This window comes from Lepisosteus oculatus, chromosome 13 (assembly GCF_040954835.1).
Source record: "Lepisosteus oculatus isolate fLepOcu1 chromosome 13, fLepOcu1.hap2, whole genome shotgun sequence".
Classification (NCBI taxonomy): domain Eukaryota; kingdom Metazoa; phylum Chordata; class Actinopteri; order Semionotiformes; family Lepisosteidae; genus Lepisosteus; species Lepisosteus oculatus.
The window spans coordinates 10886536-10904270 of NC_090708.1; the positions used below are offsets into that span (position 1 = coordinate 10886536).

Below are 17735 nucleotides of genomic sequence, written 5' to 3' on the forward strand. Positions count from 1 at the left end.
TTCAAGGTTATTAACATTTTCAATTACACCATTATTCTTTTTTTATTGACTTTCAAAGATGACAAAATTATAAGCACAAACAGGTACATCTAATTGGCATATGTCTGCTCAAGTCTCTAAATGGGATTCAGATAACCTTGAAAGTCACATAATCACTAGTTCATTATACTTTAGTGACCACAAAACTTTGCAGGCACTGTATAAAGGTGGATTTGTCTTTAGGTTATAATGCACTTTCCTTAAAGTAGAGGCTCGTCTAAATCATGTTTTACTGTAGAACACTTCATACAGATACAGTATTTGAAGTTTTCCAAGTGCCTAAAGCTTTGTTCTTAAACCCATATTGTACAATAAGTGATATCAGTCACTGATGCTGATCAAAACCTTTTTATGAAACACATTTGAAATTTCAAGTCTAAATGAAGGGACTAACTGCTGGGGAGCAGCAGTTACCCCATTTTAATTAAGCGATCACATACAGTACAGTACTGCATGGCATGGTGGAGTGGTGATTAGTACACTAGCTCCAAAGACCTAGTTCATTTCCACCTTGGGGTTTCTGCAGTGAGCTTGTACTTTCTCCCGGTATTCACATGGGATGCCACTTCATGCTCCAATCTTGTCCAGGACTTTTCTCAAAGACAAGTAGATCAGATATCATAAGCAGCTCTAAAATACATAAAAGATGTACATTGATCAGATGTTCATGTACTGTGGCATAATCAATGCCAGGAACACTGAATGTTTGATCATAATTCAATGTGCATAATCATTAAGCACCAAAATTATGTAACGCACAAATATTAAATAATTTATTTTAGTTTCAGTGCAAGCTAACAAGGAGTCATGTGCTCACCATACCTGAAATGTCACAGTGACTTTGATTATTAGTCATCCTAGCCTCTAGTTGTATACTTTACATACAGGGGTACAATCAGACGTGTTTTTATTCTTTAGCCATTGTAGATTTAAAACAATCTTGCTCCAACACGACTATGTGTAGGATCAGATACTGTTATCGTATAGCAACATTGTAAAAAGTCACTCTCTTTTCAGAAAGTAAAGACCATTGTCTTAAAATAAATTGCATATTCATATGTGAAAAGCACGTTACTAATCCATCCTATTCAACTCTGTATAATTAGAAGGATTGATAAAGTGTACTGACAGACTTTAAAAAGGGATAAGGAATTACAGTATATCAAGTTCTCCTGTGATAGTAATGCCTAAGCCTAAGACAAACAAAGTCTGAATCTCACCTACAGACCAATATTAATTATAGGTGTATGATTAGCAAATAAATTATTCACACACACTGGACAGGCAGGTTTTAAAAGTTTGAAGATGTAATTTAAGGAGTCTACAGTATTTGGAATGGGTGCATGTCTCATGCTGGGGAGACTAACAAAAGTATTGAACTAACAGCTAGTGATGTTGCTGAGTGTTAGAGAACAACCTGCAAAATCCTTTTGTGTTTCTTTGTTTCTTGATACCCACTGGTACGTTTTTAGTATAATTAGTGTGCTGTGAAAATGTGCACCATTTAGGTAGCGCCTGGGTTATATTGGGTTCTGCTTTCATTTTATTAGCAGAAACAGTACTAGAAGAGGGATGGACTTCAATTTTTTTATTAATAACAAATGGCAGAAAAATAGTTAATCTAATGTGTATCAAATTACTCTTTGAAACAGTGTAGAAATCTTTCTGTAAATGTTATTCAGAAGAATATGGTCTGGTTTCATATTCTGCATGCAAACATTAAGATTTGTGTAAATGCTTTGGCACAACTGTAGATGCTTGTCTAGCCATTTTAATATAGTAAATTAACAAAACCAGTACAATAGTTAAAGATAATGGTTTCACATAAATGTGGTTCTTTAAAAAAATATTAAGCCACATGTGCTGTAGAACAAAAGTCTCCAAGTGAGCCTAGATACACAACTATTCTTAGTACAGCATTTAGAGTTTTCATGGACAGTTATTGGAGAACTCTTGCAGCGTTCACCCAGTGATTCAGTTGAAGCTGTAGTTTTCAGTGATGCCCTCTGTGACCAGTGTCTCTCCTGGGTTTTTTTCCATCCTGTGGCTTTCATGAGTCTTCCCCTGACTTACTGGCGTGTGTGCATGATGGGGGTTTGGCACCTGAAATGTCTTCAGTTTCTGCGGAGAACTGCATGCTTCCCTGGTCTTACCTACAGATAAAACATGATTCTTTCATCTCCGCTGCCTTGAATACTGCCCAACAGTACTGAAAAACCTCCTGGTTTGCAAGAGTTGCAAAGAAATGTTAGCGAACCACAGATCCATTAACAGTGTTCCATAACTTTATAAAAATTGAATAGCCCTTGTTTCGATTACAATAGCTTAATATGATGCAATTATGCACTCTATCTTTCAGCAAACAAAGCATAAAATATAATGCAACATCTGTCGTACAGTATGTCTGAAGGCCCAATAGGTTAGAAAGTTATTCCTGTAACAATCACATTTGTATCCATCATACTTGTATAACAGAGTTAAAGACTAGTAATGAGCCGTACTTCCTATTTAGAGGAAAGAGTAATAGAAAAATCAAAAAACACATATTACTAAGCTAATTAGATGTGGATTAAGCTACTTCACAGCACATTAATTGGGCAAAACCATATTCCATAACCTCCCATTATAACACACCAAGATCCTTTATCTCTCTTGAATGGATTAAGATGGGCTTTTTGCAATTTGAAGTGCCTCCCAGCTCCAAATAACCTTGGAACCATCTGGTCTCCTTACATAAGGAAACCTAAGGTTTTTCATTGATCTTCAATACCTTAGTCTCTAAAGGCCACTATTTCAATATGTCAACAGGGGAAATGTAATTGCCTTACTCCTAAAATGAAATTAGCTGGCACAGTACATAAATGTGTGGTTTGGAGATGTGCATGTTGATTATCAGCTGTATTTTGAGGTAATGTGTTTTATTGATTATTCAAACAACATACTGTACAGCACAAGAACATGATATTTTCCCAGCCCCACTCACCCCACCCTTCCCCCATACTCCTCGGTGGCATGTCCCTTCAAGTATCTACATAAGAAACCCTAAAATCTGTGTGAATGGCGCAGCCCTGCAACAAGGCTTTGACTGTGTCGGCAGCAGTATTCCAGGCCTCTGCCCTGCCCTCAGCATCACCATGGATCCTAGTGGTCAAAAGCACCATATAAATCAATCTCTTCTCCGTGCTTTTCACTAGGCACTACAGTTCCATTCTAAACACACTGTTTTTCTTAAACATTTTCAAAACGCTCCTACAATAGGCGAATCCCATGCTCCTTCTGTCCTTACTCTTTTTCTTCCCTGCCTGGTCCTTCAGTTGGGATTTTCCAAGTACTGCCACGCTATCTGGAGACTTCATTAGTTGCTCTACAAACAACAGTAGTGTTACTATAGGATGGTCATTACTGGCATTCCTTTAATCAAACTTGAAACTTCTCCCTTTTAACCTCCTGTTAGGTTAAGTATCTAAATGTATTTGTCTGTTAAAATACATTGCCTGTTTTACCCTGTTCTGTCTCTTAACTCTCCATTTAAGTTTCAATTTCCAGGCCTGTGGTATTTTCTGTACAGAGAAAATTGTTACTGGCACAGCCTGGAAAGAAGCCACATGCAAAAGCCCACTGCTATGAGCCACTTAGCAAATAACTGGTTTGCTTGGCTCAACAAGGTAGATTTAGCCTTTCCCCAAATTCTCTACTTCCAAAATAAATTAATTAACAAAGTCCAAAGCTGTGTTTTTTTGTTCATACTGTCAGCAAAGCACTGCAGTACGTTTTTCTCCATTACTCATTTTCTGCTGGGGGGGCCAACATTTCTGAGTGGATGGGAGGATAAAAGGAACAGTTCACAACGGACTACAAAACCCTTTGAACCCAGAGTCCAAATTTAAATACATATCCTGTAGAGGTCATAGTTTTCTTAGAAACGGTTTTTCTCCAGAAGACATTACTTCATATTCCCAGGGGGTCTTGGTGATATATGAACAATAACAACCTGGCTACAAGCTACAAGACATTACAGAAGACATTATAGATGGTTAAGCGGAGATTGAATTGCTTTTACAGCCAGTACCCCCCCCCACCCCACCTGTGACACGGATGCACTCCTCCTTGTGTCTCTCATTCCAGGCTTTCATTTTACAGGTCTTGCTGCAGTAGAAAACCTCATGACATCGGCTGCATGGCAGCAACACCACTCCCACTGTGCGCCCGCACTGGTAGCAGTACCTGAACAGGGGTCTCCTGGAGCCAACAAAATAGCAAACAATGAAAAGCATCTACAGTACATACAGAAAGAACGTATCCAAACAAACATATGGCTCTATGAATTATTTTGGCAAAATAGTGGATGGATTTTGGATGTTGATTAATTGGGTTCAGCACTTGTTATTGTCCCAAAACACTCACAAAGTGCATCTGACGCATTAGCACTAAACCACCTCATTAGAGACTTAAAGGGCCACAGGTTATGAATTGTTGAAGTGTTGAATGTCACACGGGGTTAGATTCTGGAAAAAAAAACATGATAAAGAACCAATATGTCCCATTGATCAAAAGAACAATGACTGCATGCCAACAGTATATTGACGCAATGCCTTAGGTGGGCTTGTAAGCAGAGCACCTAAATCTTTTTTAGCAACAGATTGTGGTTTTGTGGAGACCACCCTGATGGAGATTGGAATGTAAGGTGCAGATGTGCGGAGCTATCAGATCATTGTGGTAAACAACACACCACTCAATGATGAGGTGTAAGTGTGATGCTCGTAGCAGCAGTCTCTTCGCTTGTTACACCTGATGGGAACCTGGCAGCACAGTACTACAATGATCAAGTTCTGGCACCTCAATTGCTACGTTTCCCAGGAGATCTGTGGCTCTTCCTAATGTGACAGCATTCCAGCTGGACAAATCATGCCCTCATGCTGGTCTTGCAAGATGAAAATGTGATATTTGTGCAAGAGATTCCCTACTTTCCAGACTTAAGCCCCATCTGTAGGCTCAGCAAAGATGACATGTGGCAGAGTTCAGAGATCAGAACCGGCATATGCTTGTCCAGCTTTTATGAGGGCTCTACAGTGTACATCTTCTGGGAAAATGTCCCACAAGATAACATCTACAACCTAGTGAAAATTTGAGCATAAGCATGTACATTAGCTGCTAGGCTTGGACTGTCACAGTGGATCCCGTATTGATCAACCTAGCTGAAAAAATGTTAATCAGTATTTTGAATTTCTATTCAATAATTTGAATGAGTGCACCTACTACAAAAAAAGTAATAATTTTCCCAGTAATAGCATAGAATTTGCAGTCACAAACCTTTACTAAAAATACTAAATACTAAAACTGTTGTGGAGCAAAAGAAATCCGCAGGTTGTATTAAGAATGATTATTCACTGGTTAGGTGTAAAATGTAGGACTGTCCAGAAACAGTATAATGCTTACCAACCAAGACAGTTTCATTCTGCTAGAAATGTGTTGGTCTCCATCTAGTGGAAATTTATATTATTGCATGTTGATATTTGAAAGTCTATTGCACTCATATCGGTGAAATGTAACATAAGAAAAGCACTAAACTCAAAGGTTTAACACACATAATAGCATTTAATTGGCTTATATTTAAATACATGGCTGAATCCAACATCACAAAACAGTGACTGGATACATAAAAATGCCTTTACTTATTTCCTTAATGTACAGTACATCATGTACATCAAAATATTTAACTTTCTTCAAGGGTAAATAAGGTTACAGTACCTGATCTTCTTCTCAGTCTCCGGAACATGTTTACTCTCAGTTGCCCTTCTGGAATTAAAATGGCAGTATAATGAATATACTAGATTAAACATTTGACTAGGAAATTAGATATCTAACAGTTTAATGAAAACGCCTGAGATCTTAACAACTCAATAAATCATCTTACATCTTTGCCTTTACCTACTGTAGGAATACCCAGGGATTCTTAAAGTCCACTAAAACCAATAATGATAATGTGGATGATGTCAGCTATAGGAACACTTCTGTCCAAGAAGTGTAAGAACACTATAATTACAGAAAATACACTGTTAGGTTAGTCCTTTACATTGGTTTCTCTGACCCTCAACTTCATCTCTTTTCAGAACTGTGCAACACTTCAGACTCCATAAGTGTCTCCATGTCACTGTTTCTGAACTGTGGAGCCTTCTTCAGGTGTGCTGACACAGCTACCTACTTGAATTCTTCTAAATATTCTTCTAGTGACTTGGTAGTGCAGATCATTTCACTATTTTAGATCATATTCAAGACTGCCTTTTCAAAATGAATAAAATGCTACTTTTTACATATAGCACCCCAAAAGTTAGGGGGATCATGCTGAGTTTCCTTATCCTATAAAAATCATTCTTATGAAATATGACTATAACTAAGACTGGAGGAGAGCTTTTACATGCTTAATATCTTGCTGGGGCTTTATTTTCATCTAGTGTACCCCATGCATAAAAGAAACCCAGTAAAACAGCAGTGCCTTAGGGAACATTTTGCACCCACAGCTGCCTCCATTCCAGGTTTATAAAATGGCGGATGCGGCTCTCACTTGATCGTACGCCGTTACCAGCCTTCTCCACAGTGAGCAAGTGCCTAGAGTACCTGTGCTCCAGTAAGGAGGTCACGTCTTTGTTGTCTTCTTCCTCTGTGATGGCTACTTTGGTGGTCTTGGGCTGTGGTGGGGTGGCACCTGCCCCCGTGTACACAAACTTTTCCCTCGGGCTGCAGCCTGAACACAACCCAGAAACAAGTGGCTTCTTAACATGTCCCACAACCACATACTGTACTGTACTGACCTCAACTTCTTCGGCTATTTAATGAATTGGGCTAGTCGATTTGAGGTCAGCATTTACAGGATGCATTCAAGATTGACTTTGCAATTCACAAGGGGGAAAAATGATGTTTTTTTGTTTTAGTTAACACCATTTATTCCCAAGTTATAATACCAACAGGAATCTACAGAATTTTGTTTTCTGTAAATTCTGAGTTTACACCGTCAATGCAGACTGCATCCCTCAGTATTGGATACCCACTCCTTATTCCCTGCTGCAGCTCCATCTCCAGCCTCTCCCGGTCTTTCTTCACAACGGCCTGCCGCAGCAGGTCCCCCATCAGGAAAAGCAGCTGCCTGCGAGCGTTGTACACCTCTCTTTCTTTGGAGGTGAGAGCATGATACGGAATGTGGGCGATTCGCCAGTCCTGAAGACAAAAAAAAAAATGGCCAAATCATAAATTTCCTAAAATCATCATTTCTTTTCAAAGATACAGCACAAATGTGTACATCTTCCTGGAGACATGGGACAGGGGTATTAAAACTCCAACCATAACAGCTCCAGAGTCATGGGTCCGTGCTATTTGCTATTTGTTGTTTTAACTGAAAATATTTCATACCTGGCAACTTTAAATTCACTCTTCAAGCAAAAAGTTATTTTTTATATGTTTGTATGGTTCTTAAGGTTGTATTCATACCTGGTAGAAGGTATAGTAGGCATAATCTACTGCAGTGCCCATTGCTGTCTTTTTTCCTTCTCCAATCATGACAGGCATCAGTATGTTGGCACCAGCGTTAATTAGTTTTTCTATCTAAAAACAGCAAATACTATTACTTAATAACTCAAAAGAATCATTTGTGGAAATCATTACATACAGAGCATTTTTTCTTATCTTATTAGCTTATGCTGAAATATGAATTTCAGATGCTCAACCACCAAATCACAAGGAAAGTCTAAGGATCTGACAGCAAGAAACAAACACAAAAAAACAAACTACATTGTGGTGTGATGCTTCCGTTTAATTGACCAGGATTAACCTGATTTGCAAATACACTCACCAGCTACAAATCTTTGTATCAACAGTTGATGATGACACCAAAAACTTTTTGTGGAAGGAATATTTTTTCTGTTTTTTGGTGTTGTCTCAGAACCAGTTATATTTTCATTTTTATGTGTTGCGAAATACATTCCTAATGATCTTGCAGAGAGATGTGCACTCAAGGAAAGAAAGCTCTGTACCAGTGCTGCTTTCTGGCGTGCGTTGTGACAAGAATCGTAGGAGATGTTGACTGTGGCACAGAGAACACTGCCCACTCGGCGCGTTAGGGGGAGATTGGGGTCTGCTCCCCCGGCCAGCAGCTCATCCACGGCCTGCGGAAACATGGGAGGGAAAGGGGAATGACAGCTCTTAACCGCACCTAAATCTCCAACTACCGAATCTGCTCATGCAAAAACTGTTTTTTCATACTGATGTTCCGCATTCTAAGGTGGAATTTGGTCAAATTAGGCAAAACATTTAATTTCCTAAGAAGCATTTTAAAAGGAAGCTTGTCTTCTGTTTCAATTCTACAAAAAAAAACAAGCTTTCCCAACCCTTTAAACGTCTTCAGCTTTCCATAGTAACTGTGATACCAATTCAACATCTGTTTTCCATTGTGTACGAAAATGTTTTGATTCTAAATTATAATACAAGATTATACAAAACAATAATGAAGAAAATTATATTTTATCCTATGAAATTCCACCAGACTCCAGCAATTTAGGATATGATGTGTGTTATTTGTGGGAGGAGGTAGAGATTTCTCCAAACACACAAATTACATTTGCGTTCTAACTCAGCAAGTAAATATGCTGAATTCAGAAAGTTTTTGCATGCCAGGAGATCCACAATACTGCATACTGTATCAAAAACTGCCATGGGTCTTAATATTCAGTATGCTTTAAGCTCTGCATCTAATTTGGAGATGGTACAGAGTATTTTAGCTGCTTACTTACATAGTCATTGCCACTAGCTATAGCCAAAGACAGTGGAGAGTGGCCACTCCACAGCAAATTGGGGTTGGCCTTGTGGGATAATAACAGGCGAACCACATCCTTGGCATTCTGAAAAAGAACATATATTAGAAACCCATCATTATTTTTTTATTAATTACCCAAGTAACTTTAAAAATTATTTCATGTATAATCTTTCAAATTATTCCTGGAAAAGCTCTAGATCTGTATAGTTTACATTGAAGTCTTATTTTTGCACTTCAATTCAAACATTGGTGCTATTAATTTACAACCTTGTCCTTTGATGTTAAAGTGAATGAAAGTAATGCCATACCAGTCCCAATTACTGTACATGTAATCCATTGAGCATTAAAATGAACTTGGCATTGAACTTGGCAAGCTGAAACAGTTTACTGTCTAATGGAGAAACAGCTTCATGAAGTGGAAAACATTATATCTTTAACTGTAGAGAGCATTTTTTGTAGATGGTGGATCAACAACATTTCTCTGAGGGAAAATAGTGTGTTCAAACTTCAGAAAGCAGAATGTCACCTGCAGTGGATTCTTAAAAGAACTATGTAGCCAATGCAGAATGCACCTTAACACTGAGATAGCAAAGCCTTAAAACTCACAGTGTGATTGGTGTCTCGCTGACAGGCAATGTGCAGAGGGGTCCTGCCCCCTTCCTGAGGAAGCTCACTAGGGGGAGAGTAGTACTGGATGGGGGGTCCGATTGGGCTGGAGGTTTTCATACTGAAGCCAGGTGGGGAATCAGAATTCAAACCCTGCAGAACAGGAAAGTATCATTTATTTTTACTGAAATGTATTACAATAACAAAAAAGCATTAGAAGAATCCATTTTTAATCATGACATCAAGGTCACCTTATCAAGCTCATAGACATCATCTGCATCCTGAGCTCGTACATCTGGGTCAGATACTGCATGCAGCAACAGCTCTGTGATCCTAATCCCTTCTTTTCCTGGCAGGGCAGCAGCAATGTGCAGAGGATACAGGCCCTTTCTCTACACAAGAACAAGGAAATATGAAGAACTACCAAAAACAGTGCTAAAATAATTCCACAAAACCATGCTGATTGTTTCTGATTAATTAGTGACAGAGACTGGGCAGAAATCAAAGACAATAGAGGAGGCAGAATTGTGGCTATGTAAGGACAGTAATGTAAATAAGACATATCTGAAACTATATATTAACAGTAGACCATTGTGGATACACTTCTGCTGTTTCACAGATGTATACAGTACATATCCAGAGAACTCCAGGTTTATCACGTAAAACATTACATAATTTTATTGCCATCTTCAGCTAATGAGAACTGTATCTTTAGCTAACCATGGTAGTGATGAAAACCTGTTGTATACTGTTCGAGAAGCAAACCCTTACTGTAATGTGATACTAGAAATTAAAATGCTACCTTCTCTGGCAAAGGTATGTCTGTCCTGGCTCCACACTCCAGAAGGCGACGCACAGCCTGAGTGTGTCCAGCCTTAATGGCCAGGAAGAGGACAGGCATGGGTACAATGGAGGCATTGGGATCAGCCCCCCTACATAACAACAGCTTGATCGTCGCCCACCGGCTCCTGTGTCTGCCAATACCAAGGCAAAGATATTAACTAGTTTTGCTCATTCACTCGTAACACAACCCCCTTCATACACTCATTCACACAGACATATTTGATATAGGTGCAGTTTACATGTTCTTTTTCGTTTGGAACATTTTCACCGTACCACATTGATCACCTATGATGTTGTATAATAAGTATCGCCCCAAATAAAAAAAATATTTTTTTCAGCCTCTGAGAACCTGCATTCTGTCTTTGTCAAACCCAGATATCTGGCTTTGGATGTCCATAATACGACCAAATTCTCACTTCTCTTCCAGACATCTGCAATCTTCCAATCAATATCATTCACTGACTGAAATGCCAACTTATTTCCAAATAATAATTGACTTCCACAAATACCACAATGAGGAAATAATCAGTGAATACATGTTTCCATTCTACAGTGCTACTATGTTCTCATAAACCATTTTAGTAAAGAAATTTTCCTCTTACTCGGTTTTCATGAGGGCCATTCTCCTGGCAGTCTCCTCAGTGCCACTGGACTGTACCAGACTGTTGCGGCTCAGGGCCTCGGCTGTCTGCTGCAGGGCGTCTTCTGTCACATCAATGTCAAAGCTGGCCAGACTGCAGGCTGAGTCAAAGACAGTGTCTTGGCATCCCTTCACATCATCGTCTCGCTCTGGCCCTTCCCCAGAGGCTGCAGGATGGGACTCAGGCCAAGAGACAGACCCCAGCTTAATTCGGCCATCTTGCACCTGTATAGTTCGTGCTGTAGGCACCATGTTTGTTTCAGAATCGGTGGCATGGTCAGCCTCTTCATGAGCAGCGACTTCTACAGTAGTCTCTTCACAGTTCATAGCACATTCCTCCTCCTGCACCCCAAGCATAAAAACATCACTTCACAGCCGTCAGGGTTCTACAAGATCTAATGTCAAATTCAGCTACAAAGAGGTGGATCTGCAACTGAATGATTCTAAAAATGTATTTTCTCTCCGACAAGTACAATGTTGTTGCAATGCACTCCTGTAGAAATAGGAATATTGGGAAGTCTATGCCTTCAAGGCCTTAACCAGACTAGTCACACATGATTAACATTTGAAAGTGCTATAACTTATCTAGTTCAAAACAGGCAAACTGGAAAATCATCAGTCTTTAATCTGTGACTGTGACATCAAAGGGACTTAATTACCATTAATGTTTTTCCTTTTAACAGTTTTGATCTTGTACCCTGTCTTCTAGAGATTACAGTGAGATCACCCACCTGTGGTTTGCAATCCATCCCTTCAGCCACATTGAGCTGGAATGTTTGTGAGGGATAGTACAGCATGTGGGACACTGCCAGTGCGGACAGCCCCTCACTGTTCAATTTATTTACATCAGCTCCTCTGTCCAGCAGGAGGTTTATCACTTCATTGTGGCAATTCACCTGAGAGACAGGAAAAAGCTGTTTTCCTCTTTGTCTACATACTACACATCTCCACAGCTTACTATAATTTAACTCTCAGGATGTTCATCTCAAATCATTACATTGTTGAGTAAAACAGACTGAAAAGCCTCATATCTGAAGGTGAGAAGCTGTAAATTAATTGTTTTGTGATTACTCTCATACACTGTGCTCAAACCACTGTTAAATATGTGAATGGAATTATTGTCTGTGTCGTCTGCATTTTCTGAAAGCTCCTAGCCAGTCCTCTTACAGCTGCAGCAATCAGAGCAGTGTGGCCACTGGCATCACCGACATCCACATGTGCCAGCCCGTCTTGCAGGATCCTATACACATTCTGGGTGTTCCCCTCTGAGGCTTCCTGGATCAGCCGCTCTGAGTTCAGCTCCTGTGGGCCTTTGGGTCCAAATCCGTCCCGCCTACCTGACAGCAATGCCTCTATATTCCAGTCAAGCCCTTCAGCGCCGTGCCTACCAGAAAGATGCAAGCACAGTGATCAGATTGATCTGGCCTTCAAGGCAGGAAATCATTTCACTCTGTGATTGTCTCTCACTTTGCAGAACTTACAGTAGTTCTGTCCATGCCCTTCATTATCAGAACTTCATTTCATTGATGTTAAAAAAGGAGTTATTTAGTAAGAATAAGTTAAGAATAAATTGAATAGATACTGTATGATTAGTTCTCTCTTCCAATCAGACTAAAATTTTAATTTATATATGAAACAGCAGGCAGCATGGTGGTACAACAGCTAGCATTGCTTCCTTGTAGTGGTGGAGCCCTGGGCTCAATTCCTGGGGTGCTATCTGACTGGAATTTATATGTTTTCCCCATGTCTAAAGGGGGTTTCCTCCCACAGCCCAAAGACATAATGGTAGCATAATTGGCTTCTGTAAATTTGACCCTGGTGTGAGTGTAAGCATGTTTGTGTCTTTCTATTCCCTATGATGAACAGGTGTCCCATTCAGGGTATGCCCTGCCTTGTGCCTTTTACTTCTCGCATTATGTTCTGGCTACCCATGTGGCCCTGTACTGGATAAAGAGGTTAGAAAATGGATGGACAGAAATTGTGACAGACAGTATGCTTTAAATACAAGCGATTGTCAGTACCGGAGCAGATACAGTATGTCTGAACAATGTTGTTTTCAAATGACTGCATCACCATACTGTAGCCTGATCTCATCAGGTCTCAGAGGCTGAACTTATCCTGTGATGGGAGACCTCTGATTTCCTAACCAATGCCCCAGTAAGATGGCTGGGGATACTATGCTATAAAAGGTGCATTCCTTTTGACCATTAAAGATCCCATGGCACCTCCCAAGGGTTTGATTCAGTCACCTGTCTAAATCCAATCTGTTCTTTTTCTTTGTCCTACTAATAGTTACTCCTTTATTTACTTTTAGTTTTTCACTTTTGAACATGATATATTTAAGGTTAGGTGAGACACAGTAGCCACAAGAATCTCCGGTAAGTGCTACAGTACACTTCAAAGGTAAATGAAGTGGCTCCCCTCCTGCATTTACAGTATATTATTCTTTAATTAGGATTACATGAAAAATGATAATAAAGTTATAAAAACACACAGGAAATGTTCACTTCATTCATGCATTCATGCTAACTGGACATTAAGCAATGTGAAGGTGGGTGAATTCGAGTACTGAAAATTACCTGTGTCTTTGGATGTGCCATTGCATGCGATGAAGAAGGGGCAGAGAGTTAGAGACAGCTGACCTTTCTTCTAAATTGTAATCCTGCACTTTAAAAAAGTGCTTATCCAGCTCCTTCCTCAGGGACTGGGGAAGGGGCAGATGGTCAGAGTCCGTTGAGTAGTTCTCAATTTCAGGTGGTAGTATAAAGTGCTCATCCTCAAGGAGTTTCCTATAGTCATAGTAGAAGGGCTCAGCTGCTTTCTGCCTCTCTGCATTTCTCTTATTTCCTACCCTTGCCCCCTGCGCCATCTCCTCCCTGGGCCCCAGACATTCACAGTATTCAGGGAAGCCATGGAGAGTGAAAGCTCCAGGCAGATGAGTGCACAGTTGCAGCAGATGATCCCTGTGCCACAGGCCCACATCCTGCTGCCCATCAGGGTATGTCGCTACACCTGGCCCAAAACGCTCGTCTGCATGGTACAGTCCCTACAGGGTCAAAGATCAAGAGTTACTGTAACAAGAGGAATCCGATATGACGTATAGACAAACAAGCCTGCACACTCTACAAAATGCCCGTACAGCGTTGGCAATCAATTAAAAAAATATCTTACTTGCAAAGTGTCTAAATCACAGAAAATACAGTATCAACGGTAATCAAAAAATGAAAAGCAGTAATTGTGATTGTTTTTGTAAAGAAAGGGGTCATAGCTGTATCAATTTTTGGCCATGACTAAACAACTGTTTTTCTAACCATTTTCTCCCATTTCATTGACGTAAATATTTTCTTCATTTTGTAAATTAACAATTTCCGGCCTAAAGGAAAAATTACACTAGCAGCCCAGTGAAGTCAGCTCTGTTCAGGGAGACAAATTACCTGAAAGGTAGTGCCATCTGGAAGGTGAAGGGCTCCATAGCCCTCTTTCCGATTCAAGTAGAACTTTCCAATGAATCTGGAGCCCCCAGGCCAGGAATATGTCCCATCACCATGGCGATAATCTTTACAGAACTCCCCGCTGTAAACCTGATTCACCAGTATTCATTTACTTATTTAAGATTAAATAATAGGTTTACTCCAAAATATAAATGATATAACGGCAAGTATAAAAAATAAAAAAAGCTGCATACTGTAAATCAGCAGCCCGATCACATTTCTTCTCTACGGGTGGAGAAGAAGTATTGGCAGATAACACAGTGTGGCTTTGGCACACAGCCTGCTGATTGACATGCCTTGCTTCAGATGGCAGCTGGCTGCCTTTAAAATGCTTTCTGTACATAGTAATATTGTATTTTCAAGACACTCGAGAAAATCAAATTTAGCTTTTAGGTACAGCCATACAGTATATCATGTTAGTTTTTCTAGCAGTGCATTAGGAAGTGCTTTGCCAACTGCAGTTTACAGACACTATATTTCTTTCTGATGAAGTCAAAAGCGAGAATAACTAGCACATTAAGCCATAGCTTTAAGGTAATGCTAATTGCTTTAATCTTCTAAAGCCCAAGGCTTTTCTCTTTTGATTTAGCCATTTCAATAGTAGTTGATGATCTGCTGTAACATGTATTTCAGGACATGTGCACTGTATTTTGGGGTGATTTTTTAAAACTCAAACAGACAAGATGTTGTGTTAGGATTTTCTTATTTGATATTGTTTTCAAGGTTTGTGCTTTTTTCCCCCAACACTGTATGTATTCAAACAATTTGTACTTTAAATAATACTGTAAATGTGCTGTGAAAATAATCAGATAGTATTGCTGAATTTCAGACTGTGCTGCTATTATCTGTAGCGCTTGAGCAAAAGGTGGAAGAAATGTGTGAGAAAAGAAAGCACTAACAGCAGCCGGTCTTTGCCTCAGTATTTTGTAAGAGGTTAATGTAACATTATAACGTTGAAGAGCTTCAATGGCATTTTTGTTGTCGTTTGCGACCTTAGCTTCGGCACAGAATTCATTCTAATGTAAAATGTAAAATTTTGCGGAATATAGGATCCTGCATTTTAACAGAAGCATCGTGATTTAGCTTGACACGGTTCACTCCAAACACACGAAGGTTGTGAAGAAAGTTTAACAGATTTCCTACACGGGTCATTATTATTTCTACTGTAACTTGTTTCGGTTGCCTGTCATTTAGGCGGTTAAATTGCACTGTTGTTCAAACCTCCGTCTAGAGTTTGTGAACAATGGCGAGAGTAACTGGAAACACCCTGGGAGATTTACTGTTCCCATGGTATCACCCCGATTTCTGGATGATGTTTTTATCCAGAGCTGTTTCAGCTCCTAATGCCTATATAGTACTTAAAAACAACCAAACCGGGTAAACCTTCAACAAATAATTTGCTCGTAGTGAATCGTATGCATTAACTTTGTTATGATTACAATTTCCACAGCACTAACTACCAGTTAACTAATTACTAGTTATTCAAAGCAACCGGCATGTTTTCAATAGGCCAATCAGAATTCGTTAAGATGTTTCAAACGCAGTAGTAGCAGAAATAATCATTCGCTCAGTTCGATCCCTTCTCCCTGTTGATACAGTGTAGGTCTCTGGCAGTTGTTACAGTTCTTAAGAAAAAATAATCATCTGCATGGTTTAACAAATAATAATGACGAAAACACGCTAACAATCACAATGGTTCAAAAAAATAATAATAAAGGAGACGAGTTACGCGACGGAAAGACCCACCTCTCCATTGGCCCAAGTGAAAACCCCTGAGCCATGCTTCAGGTTGCTGACAAATTGCCCCTGGTAGCGGGAGCCATCGGGCCAGTGCTGTACACCTGTCCCGTGTTTCTTACCGGCCACTGTCTCACCGGTGTACCAGCCCTGCGCGGTCTCACGGCACTGCTCGGCTTGCTCTGCAGGTGCGCACTCGGCAGAGCGGACACCGGCAAGCGGAGGCGAACACGTTGGAGACGTTGTCGCTGATGCTGAGCTAAGCATCTCCGGGCACAAGTGTACTGCTTTGAATGCGTGTCTTTTGCACAGTCAGCAGTTCTAGCTCAGAAGATTATTCTACGGTATCATTTGTGAACTCCCAGCGCGACGCTGAACACTAAGAAATAGAACTAATTTACGCACTTCTACGTATTACGTTATAAACATTTCTACGCCGCTATACTCCCGATCCATGTAGACGACTGTCTCCCAATCCGTTTAAGAAAATAGGAAGCGTTTTCTATCAGAGCCAAGTGAGCCAAGTATAAAACCACTCATTTTGTAACAAGCTTGCTAGCGTATCTTGAACTCAAAGTTTAATTTTGTCCAATATAGAATAATATAGCTACTGTATGTCCTAAGCAATTTTTAGTATTCCAAAACCAGATAAGGTTAGGTTATCTTTACAGGAGCTCATTCGCTGACGCTGGCGGAGTCCGCGGTGAAAGATTTGCCAGGCTTGGTTTCCAAGACATTATTCGAACGTGGATACGAGCGCTCCTTGACGACAGAAGCGTCACTCGGTGTTGCGTGTGTTCGCTGAAGTAATGGTGCAAAGTACTGTACTGTATGTCTCCCTCCTCTTCTGCTGTTCAAAGCACAGAATCTACACATTACCACCAGCAGATTTGTAGACGGATTACTCTAAAGTTGAACATTGATTAAAAAAAATACCAGGCTAAAATGCACCAAGATTTTTATAGGCTACCAAATATAACATTTATAGAGCTTTTATACCTCAGGAAACTGCCCCACCTCTAAAATAATATACAGTAAAAAAATACAGGGGGCATTGATGTACAGTACAGTACTTACCATATTTAGTTTTGTTCCCACATTCTCCCATATATTTCACTTCACTGTATATTTTATATTATCAATATACTGTAGTTATGAATCTTTTAACAAGTAGACCTCTATCAGGTCTAGTAAAACAGAATTTCTGGAATTTTAAATCACAATCCAATCCCAATACATATGAAGACAAGCTCAAGACAGATTATTAGATTTTGTAATATGCATATACACGCTTATTCTTCCATTTTTACCTATTTTAGATATACAGTATATGCTTATGGGTGCACACAATAATCTTACCCATTTTAAAAAATCCGTAATTTAATAATTAACTTTTATATAGAAGTTAATTGTAAAAAGTCAACTCTTCTAAATTCTGCCAACCTCTTGTGTCCATTTTTCTCAATGCACCAATAAGGAATAATTGAAAACTCTTCCTTTCTTTAAAAGTATATTACAACGAAGTTATTTTTAGTCTGTGGAAAACAAACGTCCTGTAGCAATAAACAACACAAAG

The 17735-nt window shown here is 39.6% G+C and overlaps 1 protein-coding gene across 6 annotated transcripts; it reads right to left on the reverse strand.

Moving 5' to 3' along the window:
• Positions 1–374: 374 nt before the first annotated feature.
• On the reverse strand, positions 375–16872 carry ankmy1 (ankyrin repeat and MYND domain containing 1). Of its 6 annotated transcripts, XM_015361135.2 has the most exons (19): positions 16169–16872; positions 14366–14512; positions 13511–13977; positions 12099–12315; positions 11663–11827; positions 10894–11273; positions 10251–10422; positions 9700–9840; positions 9449–9601; positions 8820–8927; positions 8064–8195; positions 7522–7635; positions 7086–7251; positions 6655–6781; positions 5788–5835; positions 4124–4278; positions 3293–3403; positions 2006–2192; positions 582–669 (listed from the first exon to the last, which is right to left on the reverse strand). In XM_015361135.2, the coding sequence occupies exons 1-18, from the start codon at positions 16424–16426 to the stop codon at positions 2014–2016; spliced, it is 3240 nt and encodes a 1079-aa protein (XP_015216621.2). In that variant the 5' UTR covers positions 16427–16872; the 3' UTR covers positions 582–669; positions 2006–2013. The 6 variants fall into 6 exon arrangements, with proteins under 6 accessions (XP_015216625.2, XP_015216621.2, XP_015216622.2 ...); XM_015361136.2 differs by lacking the exon at positions 582–669 and having other exon boundaries at positions 786–2192; positions 3326–3403; XM_015361133.2 differs by lacking the exon at positions 582–669 and having other exon boundaries at positions 786–2192.
• Between the last annotated feature and the right edge of the window lie 863 nt (positions 16873–17735).

What these genes read in the sequence shown, in the direction of transcription:
- ankmy1 (XM_015361135.2), bottom strand. Translation starts at nt 16,426, where the DNA reads ATGCTTAGCTCAGCATCAGCGACAACGTCTCCAACGTGTTCGCCTCCG. An exon ending in CAGATGGCACTACCTTTCAG is followed by an intron (nt 13,978 to 14,365) that starts GTAATTTGTCTC and finishes TTGACCCTGTAG; the next exon opens with GGACTGTACCATGCAGACGA. An exon ending in TAGCTAGTGGCAATGACTAT is followed by an intron (nt 8,196 to 8,819) that starts GTAAGTAAGCAG and finishes ATGTTTCCGCAG; the next exon opens with GCCGTGGATGAGCTGCTGGC.